The 13,232-nt window shown below is 54.3% G+C and overlaps 1 protein-coding gene across 2 annotated transcripts; it reads right to left on the reverse strand.

Moving 5' to 3' along the window:
• Positions 1-2,845: 2,845 nt before the first annotated feature.
• WNT10B (Wnt family member 10B) lies at positions 2,846-9,245 on the reverse strand. Of its 2 annotated transcripts, XM_068560475.1 has the most exons (6): positions 8,685-9,245; positions 8,218-8,361; positions 7,178-7,297; positions 6,793-7,055; positions 4,662-5,035; positions 2,846-4,042 (listed from the first exon to the last, which is right to left on the reverse strand). In XM_068560475.1, the coding sequence occupies exons 3-6, from the start codon at positions 7,249-7,251 to the stop codon at positions 3,584-3,586; spliced, it is 1,170 nt and encodes a 389-aa protein (XP_068416576.1). In that variant the 5' UTR covers positions 7,252-7,297; positions 8,218-8,361; positions 8,685-9,245; the 3' UTR covers positions 2,846-3,583. The 2 variants fall into 2 exon arrangements, with proteins under 2 accessions (XP_068416576.1, XP_068416574.1); XM_068560473.1 differs by lacking the exon at positions 8,685-9,245 and having other exon boundaries at positions 8,218-8,530.
• Between the last annotated feature and the right edge of the window lie 3,987 nt (positions 9,246-13,232).

The raw sequence follows: 13,232 nt of genomic DNA on the forward strand, positions 1-13,232 counted from the left end.
GTGTAAATCAACTATACTCCAATAAAAGAAAAGAAAAGATGGTGAAGGGTGAGATGGATAACAAGGATCATGTTTATAGCAAAGAGAGTTGTATCCATCCTGGGTTATTGCCATTAAGGGCCTTTGCCCTCCTAAGCTCTCTGTTTTATATGTCAGAAGACTCCTCCAGTGTTATTACAGACTCCTAGAGTGGGCCCTGTGATACCTCCACATGATTACTCTTTTCATTTCTTTTCCTAGAATTTTCTAGGCACACCCCACCAGGTTATGCCCACACACTGATCATCAAAAGTATGCTTTGCCACTGCCCTTGCTAGTGCCTCAACCATACCAACCTGCCTTGTGGGACTCTGCCAGGAGGTGACACCTGTCAATGTTCCTGCCGAAGTCTTCAGATCCTCCCAAGGTTGGGTCCGGGTGTGACAGAAGGATGGAAATGGTGACAGTCTAGTATGGTTAGCAGCAAGTATCATGAATTTGAGTCAGAACTGTCGAATGGAACTGGAGAATCTCCCAGCCCTTCTATCCTTCACCGTCTAGAGTCTGGAGAGGAAAGTGTCTGTTGCAGCATTACTGGGCACTTCCCATGGAGCAAAGAGGAGCACAGACAGGAGGGGTGCTGCTCAGCTGGCAATAAGCCAGCCAGTGCCACTCGCCAGCTCCCCAGCCACTTGAAAAGCTAAGGGAAGAAGAGCTCTGTCCAGAGCTGAAGGAGGCCAAGAGGCCTGACTTACAGCTCATCAGTCTTTCTCCCTCCCTCTGGCTGCCATTGGCGCTAACTAAAGCTGAAATTTTAGCCACCCGCTCTGTGGGTTGCACACTCCCACTCCCGTCACTGACCCCAGGCCTGGGCCTGAGCCCAGAGCGTGTGCCGGGAGCAGGGGTGGGGAGGGGGGTGTTGGCCTTGCTGACAAAATCCATTTGGAATTTCTCAAGGTTGTGGTTTGGGGCTTAAGTTTGCCACAGAGTGTGTCTGACGAAAGAAGAGAGAACGCTAGAAAGAGAAAGGGAGCCAAAGAGAGCACAGAGGAAGGAAATAGGGGAAAAACTGAAATATTCCTGCTGTGATTTCATTGGACATTCTCCTCCCTCTTCCTGAGTGTGAGAAATTCCCATTCTGGATATTCCTTATCACTATTCTCTCATATCCTGTGTGTATTCTAGCTGCATCCCTCTCTCCCCAACTATCCCATACATACGTTAGGCTCAGTCAGTGCCTAAAGCCTACCTCCATCAAATTTCCAAATCAAGAATTCTCAGTGCACAAGCAGAAATTCAGGACATAAAGTTTTGCCATAAACTACTGCCCTAAACCAACACCCCCTGTGGTTCTTGCTACCCTGATGCTACCGTCATTTCACCTGATTTTGAGGGTAATTTGGGTAGCAGATATAGCTATTGCCTAGAGGAGTGAAAAGGACTATTTCTACATCCCCTAGCCAAGGAGATGACCTGATAGAGTCAGCATCTTGCAACTCCATAAATATTGTTATTTGTAAAGTTCTAAATTTGTGATGCAGATTCCTTTTCTGAATTGAAAGATAATTGTTTATTTTCTTTTCTTTTTTTAATAAATTTATTTATTGCATTTATTTATTTATTTATTTTTAAATTTCTGGCTGCGTTGGGTCTTCGTTGCTGCGCACGGGCTTTCTCTAGTTGCGGCGAGCGGGGGTTACTCTTCGTTGCGGTGTGCGGGCTTCTCATTGTGGTGGCTTCTCTTGTTGCGGAGCGGAGCACAGGCTCTAGGCGCGCAGGCTTCAGTAGTTGTGGCATGCAGGCTCAGTAGTTGTGCCTTGCGGGCTCTAGAGCGCAGGCTCAGTAGCTGTGGCACACGGGCTTAGTTGCTCTGTGGCACGTGGGATCTTCCGGGACCAGGGATCGAACCCGTGTCCCCTGCATTGGCAGGTGGATTCTCAACCACTGTGCCACCAGGGAAGCCCTAATTGTTTGTTTTCAATGATACTGGGCTAGGAATAGAAAGAAATCGGAATTGAAATAAAAGAAATTCTGTTTTCTCTAGTTATGGTTATCTCCTGAAAGATAATGGCATTGTTTTATTGAGATTAAATGCAGAAGAGCTCTGAATAAGGAAAGACAAGCTACATAGGCAAATAATTCAGTGGGAGAGCATGCTGGTGTTTCTGGTTTCCAAAGTAAAAAACTCCAATTTTGAGCGTAGGAATCCTTTATATATGTTTCCCATTAGTCTTGCATCTATCTCCAAGTTCTCTGATTTGGAGCCAGAGAGTAAAGAACCTGCCCTTTTGGGTCCAGGTTCAATGCTGGGACATCTTCAGGACATGAAAACCCTAGAAAGGAGGTGACCTCATGGTATGTAGGGTAGGGGTCAAAACAAACCACAGCCAGAGGACCAAATCTGGTCCCGCAGTCCATTTCTGTGAATTAAGTTTTATTGGACATAGCCATGCCCATTTGTTTATGTATGGTCTATGGCTGCTTTTGAGTAATTATGGCAGAATTGAGTAGTTTCGACAAAGTCCGAAAGTCTAATGTATCTACCATCAAGCCCTTTACATGGGAAAAAAAAAAAGCCAACCCCTGTTCTAGGGCAGTGACCAAGGCAAAATTTGGAGTTGAGGCACAGAGAATGTAAATACGGCCTATGTTTACATCTCTAGTCCCTCACACCTAGAAGTCCCCCCGCCCTGCCCAGGTTTTTCCACACTAAAAGTCGCCAGGGCACCCGAAGACCATCTGAAATCCTTTGTGGAACCAGGCATTATATACAAAAAGTCATTGAGTGTGGGAGGGTAGGAGAATTCTCCCGGCAAAGAATCCAGGACTGGGATCCCAAATGTGGATAGAAATATCACCATCTGTATTCACTGGTCCAGTAACTTAATTTATTTTTGTTACAAACAAGAACCAAGAACAAGTCTCAGTACAATAAATTATCCATTCCCACCCCCCCTGCTGAAGAAAGAAAAAGAGGCTCAGAGAATCTTAGGTAAAATTCTTCCTTTGGAGGCTTCCCTTTAACATCTGAATTGGGGGGGCAGCTTCCCTAAGGGCCTAGACAGACAACTTTCAGGGCTTTTGAGTGCCCTGTACTCTGTCCCTTCCCTAAGAAAAACCTCTCTACAACCATCTCCCATTACTCCCTAAGAGGGGGCCCAGGCTGCAGTAAAGGAGTTTGGGAACAGCAAATAGGAGTGAGTGGTCTCCTTCTGGATACAGGTCCTATGGCTCCACACAATGCCTGGGGCTATCCCTCAAAAGAAAAGAGTGGTCAAACTATAGGGACTCCCCAGCCAAAAGGAGTGTGAATGAGAGTTAGAGGGACCCCAGGTTGGGTAGAGGGGGGCAATACAGTTCATTTCATCTTAGTCCATTCGGATGTTCAAGGAGCAGAAGAGGGTGACAGCTCCCCCTCAAGCCCTCCTACTGTGGGGGAGAAGGCCACACATCACAGACTCCACCTGACCCCTACCACCCCCAAAGCTGTTTCCAGGTAGATACTTTGAGCTTCCAGGGGCCAAGATTGACCCTGGACAGAAATCAGAGCAAAAGGCTGCAAAGGTGCCCCTCCCCTTCCCCAGCCCCTCAGTGAGGCGGACCCTCACTTACACACGTTGACCCACTCTGTGACCTTGCACTCATCACATAGCACGTAGCAGCACCAGTGGAAGCGGCAATGACAGCGCTCAACTCGTGTCTGCCGGAGCACGTTGTGGCCACGGCCACAGCACAGGCTGCCACAGCCATCCAGCAGGCGGCTGGTCTTGTTGCAGGCCCGGCCCCGCGTGCCTGGGGAGCCCATGGTGGGGTCTCGCTCACAGAAGTCAGGAGACTTCTCAAAGTAGACCAGTTCTCCTGAGAGGCGACGGGGACGAAGGCGGGGTTGGAAGGCTCCAGAGTTGCGGTTGTGAGTATCAATGAAGATGGCCCGGCCCAGCCGCTCCCTCAAGGCTGCCCCTACCACCCGGAACTCTGGGGCTGACCTCCAGCACGTCTTGAACTGGCAGCTGCCTGATGTGCCATGGCACTTGCATTTCCGCTTCAGGTTCTCAGTTACCACCTAGAGCATCAGCAGGGAAGAGGTGAAAGGGGTGGGCAGCAAATGGACAGAGCACAGAGGCACAGGAGAGGGGAGGGAACAGAGGGCACAGAGGGACAAACAGAGGCAAGAATGACAAGGAAACATCAGAAGAGAAAGGGCACTTCGAGGCTGGCTAATAGCCCAACTCCCTCATTTTATGGTTGGAGAACTGAAGCCGGAGCAGAGTGTAATTTGCCCATCTTCAATAACCAGCTGGCAACAGGACTCAGCTCCAGTTGTCCTGACTCCCAGTCCAGTGCTCTTTCCAGAGTGAGCACTGCTAAACGAGGGAGTCTAGCACCCCTAAATTCTGTAGGGAAGACAGCTATAATAATAGCTACCATGTAATGAGCACCCGCCAAGGACTAGGCACTATTCTGGGTGCTCTATTTGCTAGCTCACTCTTAATGACACTGTAAGGTAGGTATCATTAGACTTTTAACAGATGCAAAACTGAGGTTAAGTGACTTGCTCTGCTCCAGGCCACCCAGCTGGTGAGTGGCAATCACCCACCACATCCTCTTGCTATGCTGTGCCTCCCAAGATCTAGCCAGGCCTCGAAAGCTAGGGAGACGGAGGGCAAGTTGCACACACATACCTGACGCCCCACCCTGTTGTTGTGGATTCGCATTCGTGCCTGGATGTCCCGGGGAGCTTCCCTGGAATCCAAGAAATCCCGAGAGAACTTCTCTCCAAAGTCCATGTCATGGTTACAGCCACCCCATTCCCATGTGTCCTGGGGGCCAGGGCTGGGGCCTGAGCCAGGGCCCGGGCTGGGCAGGGAGTGGGGAAAACTCTTGCCCCGGGACAGAGCCTGCAGCTGCAGCAGTTTGGCCCTCAGCCGATCCTGCTCGCCACTGCCCTTCCAGCCGCAGCTGCAGCTCACCAGCTTGCCCAGGCTGCAGGCTGTGGCTACCGCATGCATGACCCCAGCAGCCAGCATGGAGAAGGAAAAAGCGCTCTCTCGGAAACCTGGGGATGAAAAGGTTATGATGGTAGGGGTAAGTCTGACAGGCAGCTGAGAGTAAGGAGGCCAAAGGAAATAAACAGCCACACTCCAATTCCAGAAACTCCTGACTCCTGATCCTGCCATTTACCAGCTGAGTAATTTGGGAGCAAGTCACACGGGAAGTAAGGGAACCGAAAGCACAGAGCCTCAGTTTCCTCATCTTTAAAGGGAGAGGATGGTTTGAGATCATCCCTGAGGCCCATTCTTGCTCTGTTAAGTCTGGGATTTTCAGGTATGGATGAAAGAGCTAGCCTAAAGGGAAAGACCCCTGGGGATGAGAGATGACTAAGAGAGAGTCCCTGAGGTCTTTGAAGATGTGTTCACTTAGTTCTACATCTGAAAGCCTTAGAAATTCCCCAGCCCTGCAGGTGGGGTGGAAGCAGAGTCCTTTGGTTGTGTGTGTGTGTGTGTGTGTGTGTGTGTGTAATTCAAGATTATTTTAATCAGCCTTTTAACCAACCTACCCTCCACCACTCCAACATCCCCAAAGTACGGGAGCTGTGGAGCTGTCCTTCCTTTTTCCAGCTTCTAGTTTTATATTTGCCCATTAAGACTGCCCTTTATGTTTATCCTAACCTTCTATTACTCTATAAAACACTGGGAGAGGGAGAGTGGTGGGGGTGATTCTCCCTAAGGCCCTCTTAAAATGTTGGCTTCTTTGTTATGTTTTGGGGGTCACAGAGGCTTAGGATGACAAGCCTTTCCCGGGCTTAGATAGACACGCTTTTCATTTGGGCATCAAAGCCTTCGCCAACACCAGGCCCTGTGGAAATGGAGGGGGTCCCTCACTTCCTCCTAGGCAGGGGCTCTCTGGAGCCCTGACTGGATGAGAGACAGCACCTCTCTAGGGGCCAGGCCTCTCCCACCCCAGGACGCAGGGCTCCTGGCCCAGCCTCCTGATCCTCCAACCCCAGCCCTCCAGGGGGGAAGCTGTTTGCACAAGTCTTGGGAATTCCCCTGAAGATGGCAGCTGCCTATTAACCCTGTGGTCCCCAAAGTATTGCCCCCACCCTTGGGCTGAGCCTGAGATGGATGTTTACTCCTCTAGGGAGTAAACTCGGGCATGGCCTGGCAAGAGACAGGGCTGCCTCTCAGACCAGGGCCCCCAGACCAGGCCCCGAAGTGACCTGTTCTCCACCCCTCCAGCTGCTCCTCACCTGCTCAGGTGAGAGCCACCTGGGGCCCTCACAGCACAGAGGAGGGGGATGCTCCCCGGCTTCAAAGCCATCAGGGTCTTTGTTCCCACCTTCTGCTCCTGGGAACCCCAGTAATTAGGGGAGTAGGTTTAACCCTTAAACGGTTGGGGGCGTCACCCCACCCCCGCTGAGGCTCTGGGGACACCAGCCTGGGCTTGTCCCATGGCGAGGGAGGGACAGAAAACTGGGGGAGGGGAAGACGGGGGGCATTTGAAGTTTCCAGGGCTGGGGGCATCTCTTGCTCGCAGGTGCAGCCCAGATCAGCTGGGCGGAGGCAGGAAAGGGGGGGCCCTAAGGTAGGGGAGCAGGGACCCAGCTGCCTTGCCGGCAGTGCGCAGGTGGAAGTCAGAAGCACGGGGCCCCAGACGGGTGGCCAGACCCTACTCCGCGCGCGGCTCCGGGGGGAATTCCCGGAGAGGCCCCTCCCGGAGTCGTGAACTCGTCCCTTCCCGCCTCCGCTCGCCTCGGCCTGCCCCCCGCCCCCCAGCCCCGGCGGCGGCGCAGACCCGCCCCGTCAGGCTCACCGCGCTTGAGGATGGCGCTGTGGTGCGGCAGGCGGCCGCCGCCCTCGAGCGCCGAGCAGTTCCAGCGCTGGTCACGCAGCTGGTGCTGACACTCGTGGGCCGCGATGTGCAGGCCCTGAAGCGCGGACGCCGTCACGTCGGGGCTGCGCAGGCACAGGCCTAACTGCCGCTTGCTCAGGCCCGACAGCGTCAAGCATACGGTGTTGGCGGTCAGCGGCGGCTCGCCGGGCAGCTTCAGACCCAGAATCTCATTGCTTAGGGCCCTGGGAACCGAGAAGGCATTTGAGGGTCTGTGGTCCAGGCCTCGCGCCCCCTCTGACTCCTCCCGCCCCGCCTCTAGCCCAGGGCTTTCTCTCGTGGGCTGGGTGACAGGGGAACTGCTCACCGACTGCACAAAGCCAGGAACAGGAGACCCGCGAGGCCTGAGGGCGGAGGCCGCGGCCGCGGCTCCTCCCGCATGTCGAATCCCGGGCCCGAAGGCCCCGGTGGGCAGATCGATCAGGGCCTGCGGGACAGGGAGACTTAAGGATGGCTCCGGAATAGGGTGGCTCGCCTGGGCAACCAAAGAATGCCCAACTTCGGGCTCCTAACTCACCAGTGCCACCCCACCGACCGTTCTCACCCCCCTCAAACAAAACAATAAAGATCACGCCTTGATTCCCAGAGTACCTGGGCCCTGGAGGAAGTCCCTGCCTAGAAGCTGGGACTTAACGCTAGTGCTCTGGAGCCGATCTAGCCAGACACAATGCCTGGCACACAGGCACACTCACGTGCAAACAGATGTATAGACTCACAAACAGCTCTCCACTACCTTGCCCACCGCTACCTTTTCAAGGGCCCCAAGACTGGCTTCCCCTGCCCAGCACAGCTTCACCCTCTCACTGGGATGCTGGGCAGGATTGGGAGGGGGTTCCCCACCACCCCCAGCTGGCAGGGCGGGTGTGGGGGAGTGTCGCCTCCAGGTGCCGTCTAAGGCCAGCAGCTTCTCTGAAAAGGGTGGAGAAATGGGCTCCCCATCCCACTCTGCCCCCTTCAGCCCCAGTAGGGAGCGAGGGGAGGCTCCAGGTGCGGCAAAGTCAGGGAGGGGACCTTGGTTCCCTCCTGAAAGGGACCATGGAGCAAGCTGAGACCTCTTCCTCATCTGCCACCTTCCCTAACTACATGTTCCCCTCCTCCTAGCATCGCCCGTCTGGTCCCCGCCAGGTCCCCAGTCTCAGTCCCCACCCCTTTGCTCCCGTTCATTGCCCTCCAAATCTGGGGCCACTCCTTTATTTGCTGTGTCTTCATCTCTGGCGATATCCCCGGCTCTCTCCGCATCTCTGTGCCCCCGTGGGCGGATGCGTGTCGGTCTGTCTGACTGCCACTGTGCCTGTCTCGTCCCCGTGTGCGAGTCCCTGCCCTCCCTGCTTTCCCGGTCCCGATTACCTCCAGCTGCTCTGGTGCGGAGTCCGCCACCGGCGCGGTTGAGTAGCCTGGGCTCGGGCTGTTCAAACCGTGGGGAGACTGCGTCGGGTTCTGCCCCCTCGGCAGAGCCGCATTCTTCCAGGGCAGGGCCACTCCTCTTCGCCGCTTCCCCAGCGCCGCCGCGGCCGCCGGGAGGAAGGGAGGGAGGAAGGGAGGGAGTGATCGAGAAAGCTAGCAGGCGGGCGAGCAAAGAACTGGGGGCTCTGGCTCCACTCGCGCCGAGCTCACCGGCGGCTCTGCCGCGGCTGACAGAGCTGCGGCCCCTCCCCGAGCCCGGGGCATCCCCACCCCACTCCTCGCACCCCCCGCCATGACCCGGGGAGCCCAGCCGCTCCCCCTCCTCCCAGCGAACACACACACCCTCTCCCCCGACGCCTGGGTTCAGGCTTGGCCCCGCTGAAGGGGGAGGTGGTCAGAGTTCCGCTCACCTGCTCTGGGACCGCCCAGGCTGCAAGGAGGGTGCAGTGACCCAGTCTAGGGAGCCAGGACCCCGGTCCCAAGTGGTCATTTCTCTTTGCCTCAGTTTCCCCACTGATAGCTGGATGGTTGCAAGGTGCCCTTGAGAAGATGAAGATGGAGCTGAGATGGAAGTTTTGTCGCTGGACAGACAGTCTTTGGTAGAGCCCTCAGAGAGAGCACACTGCAGGGCAATCGGAGCCGGCAGGAGCAGCTCCCTTCTGGGTGGCTTGGCTTCCGCCCACCTCCGAGCCCTACGCCTGCCTCTTGGGAGGGGTCAGCTCTGGCCTCAGAGTTTGGCTTTAGCAGCGGCTCGGGTAGCTCCAGAGATCTTCAGCCTGCCCCAATGCTTCCCTTGGCTTACAGGCATCCTTGCCAGCAGAGGTCTCCTGCCCTTCCTAGGATCCCGGGTCTGCACTCCGGGTAGCCCATATTCCTGCTCCAGACTCTCAGACTTGCTTCACGTGGAATGAGGAGGGCCTCGGGATCCCACGCTGAGCCCAGCCCAAGGACAGCCAGGGAAAGAGCCTGATCCTGGGTTGCACATACAGAGGCAAACCACCTTAGGGAGCTCCAGTGGCAGCGAAGGGGTTAGGCGCCACTGCGCTCCTGCCTGACTCACCCTCCCAGCTATAACCACTGTGGGCTATTTTTGCCAGAGAGGGGCCCCAGGCTTCCCAGCCGCCCCCCGCCCCTGCCAGACCGCAGCCCAAGGCACCGCTGGCCCCGCGCGCCCAAGGCTGGCACGTTGACTCAGAGACAGGCCCCCCGGGGAAGCAGAGCCACGGGGCTGAAACCCACAGCCCCAGTCATCGCTTCCTTGGTAGTGGCCATGCAGCTCTGCTGGGCAGCCAGCCTCCACTCTGTGTGGCTGCAGGTCCTGCCCCGTGCTGCAGGGGGCATTGCTGTCTAGGGGGCGAAGCTGTCTGAGAGAGATTAGTGACTTTCATCTGTTGGGATATGTATTAATCACCTTTATGTGCCAGGCCTCAAGCAGGCTAGGGAGGTGAAAGCGCCATGGTCCTGACACTGGACAGCTGTGACCACAGAGGGTTGCTTGCTTTTCTCTGCTTTCCTACCTCTGGGGGAGAGGGGAGTATAGGAGAAGGAGCCCTAGAGCTCTTGCCCCTCCTTCCTGTTTAGGGGCCAAGAACCAAACCGTGTGTGGCTTTTGAGGCCACCAGAATCTGCACCTTGTCTCAGTAGCTTTTGTCCTTACACCTGGATTCAGTGTCCTTGTCCTTCTCCCTGGATGTCAGCCTGGAAGTTTACCTAGGTCCCTGGAGGGGGGGGACGAGGTTTCCTATGCCCCTCTTCTCCCACAGGGGGACCTCTTGGACACTCGTATTTCTCCATGTGTCTCCAGGTCTCCCTCAGGTTTCAGACTGTTCCTTCTTATTCTACCCTTGCTGGGCTGCAGTATAGTCAGGTGCCAAGGAAGGGCCAGGGTCAGAACTACTGCCACAGATTCCGTCTTCTTAGTGACCCCAGGGCTCCCCAAGCTGGCCTATCCCAAGTCCAAGGACGCAGACTCCTGTTCCCTTTCCCTGCAGAAGCCCAGCTCTGGGACCTGAGTCCACAGGCAGGCAGACTGGGTGGCCTGAGCTGGCCCCCAGTGCCCTCGGCCCGACCGGCTGGCCTGAGCACTGACCCGCAGGCGGCTGGAGGGTGGTGTGGCAGGCGGGGCCTGGAGAGGGCTGCGGGTACACACCCATTGCCTAATACCCCAAGCACGCGGCCAGCTCCAGGAAAGGAGAGGGGCGGGAACCAGAGAGACCTTGACAAGGGTTGGGGCCATGACAGCAGGGGGAAAGTGAGGGACTGTCATTGCTTCAGGGAGGGAAATGGGAGCAAGCTGGTCCCCCTTCCCCTCAATGGGAAGGGTAGGGGGCTGCCTTCCCATCATGGGGACGGGCGCACCGAGAGCAATCTGAGAAGAACACTGGGGCCCTATAGGGCGGGGGTCAAAGAAAAGAGAGATTGGGGGATCAAGCAACTGAGGCGTCGGCTAAAGCTGAGTACAGTCTCGAAAGCCTCCTCCTCTTCCTCCCCCTCCTCCCCCCACCCCGTGTTTGCCTTGGCCCAGGGTCCCGGGTGACTCATCTATTGCTGAGCCGCTGATAGGGGCGGCCAGGCCCGGGGAACCCAAATTATAGGCCCTGGAGGGATGGATGCGCCCGCGGCGGCGGTGAGCTCAGCTGCGCTGCCCACCCTCCGCCTCTCACGCCTTCTGCTGCAGCACCGTAGGCCACCACCCGGAGGCACCAGAGGTTCCGGAGCCCGACTACGTTGGACTCCCAAGAAACCCCCCCACATTCAGCAGTTGGCCCCAACATATCTGTGAGATTACCCTCGACAGAACTTTGCCCCCTTCTCTACCAGAGACTGATGCCTTCCCAGCCCAAGGAGATAGTGCCGCCTGCTGGTGCTTCAAAGGAAGGTAGGCTCCTCTGCCCATAACTCTCAGCCCTGGTCCCCTGCTTCCTCCCCAGACCCCATCTAGGTAAAGCCTCTCTCCCCTCTGACATATCTCTCTCATTTCTATTTCAAGGGGGGCGGTGGCTTGCTACTAATTTTCTACTTTAAGCCTTTAAAGTTATCCATGGTCAAAAGTGATACAAAGAAAAATAAAGCAGGGTAAAGAAAATAGGTAGTGGGATTACATTTTATACAGGAGGAGGAAAAGGGAAGGAACAAATTCATGGAGATAGCTGAGGAAGGGCATTCCAGAAGACAGAAAAGCAGGTGCAAAGATCTTGGGACAGACACTTACTTGGTACATTCAAGGAATTAGCAAGGAGGCCGGTGTGGCTGGAGGGAGGAACCCACAGGGGAGAGAGTGGTAGGCAATGAAGTTAGAAGACAAGGAAGGAGCAGGGTCAGATTATATAGGGCCTTGTAGGCAAAATAAAGATTTTGCCTTTTCCTTTGAGTGAGATAGGGAATCACTGGAAACTTCTGAGCAGAGAATGAAACGATCTCACTTTGCTTTAGAAAGAATGGCTCTGGCTGCTGTGTGGAAAATAGACTATGGGGCCCAAGGACTGGGGCAGGGAGAACTGTTAGGAGGCTATTGCAGTAGTACAGGAGAGAGATATGATGGTGGCTCTGACCAGTGTTGTAGAAGTGAAATAGTAAGAATGGATCAGATTCTACATACATTTTGAAGACAGAGGGCAGGACTTTTTTTTTTCTTTTTTCTTTTCTTTTTTTTACTGATTTGACACAGATTATAAGAAAACAGATGAGTCAAGGATGGCTCTAAGATTCTTGTCCTGAGCAACTGAAAGGATGGAGTTGCCATTTACTGGGATGGGGATGACTGAAAAAAGAGCAGGTGCAAGGGAAGAATTGGGAGTTCAGTTCTGGACATTGTACATTTTGAGGTGTTTATTCAAGTGTTAGATATGCAAGTCCAGAGTTCAGGGCCAGAGATAAAAGTAGGGAACATGAGACTGGATAGTTCACCAAAGGAGTGAGTGTAGACTGAGAAGAAGCTCCAGATTGAACTGGGGTGCAGTCCAATGAGTTATGTAGAAATTGGGTACAAAGGTGGAACCAGATAAAGAGACTGAGAAGGTGAGCAGCCAGGGAGGTAGGAACGGTGTTCCAGAAATCAAGAGAGAATATTTCAAGGAGGAAGTGTTCAACTTTGTCTGCTGTTCCTAAAAAGTTTGTTAGGAGAGAACTGAGATTTGACTGTAGAGCAAAATGGAGGTCATGGATGATTGTGATAAGGAAATGTATTGGGTTAGACGGTGTGATTAGGGTGGTGGAAAGAGAGAATAAAGAAAAGAAACTGGTACTGGTGATTAAAGCAACGCTTTTGAGTTCTGCAGTAAAAGACAGCAGAGAAACGGAGCAACCTTGGGTGGTAATGTGAAGTCAAACAAAGTTTTGGGGTTTTTTAGATGGGAGACATTACAGCATATTTGTATGCTGATGGGTATGATCCAGTAGAGAGGTAAATTGATGATGCAGGAAAGAAAGAGAGGACAATTGATAGAGCGATGATTTGATCTAAATAGAAATTTGGGCCAGATCATACAGAGTGTGACCAGACCTAGAGCCCTCCCACTCTTCCCCACTATTCCTGGCGGGTGGAATGGTGAAACAAAGGATACTGAATCCTTCTTTCCTCTCTTCCCACCTCTGCTTGTCACCAGTGGCCACAGACAGGACTGCCCTGTCTTTGAGCCCAGCTCCCTCCTCCATGGGGTTTTATCAACCCACCAAGCCAAAAGATGTGACCCAGGCCCCAGGGGGAAGAAACTCCTAAGGGACAAAGGACAAGCTGCCCATGGTACACTGTTTACTTGAGCCATCTGTGCTGGGTGGCCTCTGCAGAGGCCACTGGCTTTTAGACCTGTGGAAGATGCTGGGCCAGTACACCTTGTCCCTCAGGGTCAAATCCTTGGAGGGGCCAAGCATGCTGGACTGGGCAAAGGGCCTGGAAAATATATTCCCCTCAAAAATAACCTCCATCAGGCTTCATTTGGGTTAATATGCATCTCTTTTAA

The sequence above is a fragment of the Eschrichtius robustus genome, chromosome 13, assembly GCF_028021215.1.
Source record: "Eschrichtius robustus isolate mEscRob2 chromosome 13, mEscRob2.pri, whole genome shotgun sequence".
NCBI classification, from domain to species: domain Eukaryota; kingdom Metazoa; phylum Chordata; class Mammalia; order Artiodactyla; family Eschrichtiidae; genus Eschrichtius; species Eschrichtius robustus.

What these genes read in the sequence shown, in the direction of transcription:
- WNT10B (XM_068560475.1), bottom strand. Translation starts at nt 7,251, where the DNA reads ATGCGGGAGGAGCCGCGGCCGCGGCCTCCGCCCTCAGGCCTCGCGGGT. An exon ending in TTCCTGGCTTTGTGCAGTCG is followed by an intron (nt 7,056 to 7,177) that starts GTGAGCAGTTCC and finishes CTCGGTTCCCAG; the next exon opens with GGCCCTAAGCAATGAGATTC. An exon ending in CAGCGCCATCCTCAAGCGCG is followed by an intron (nt 5,036 to 6,792) that starts GTGAGCCTGACG and finishes TTTCATCCCCAG; the next exon opens with GTTTCCGAGAGAGCGCTTTT.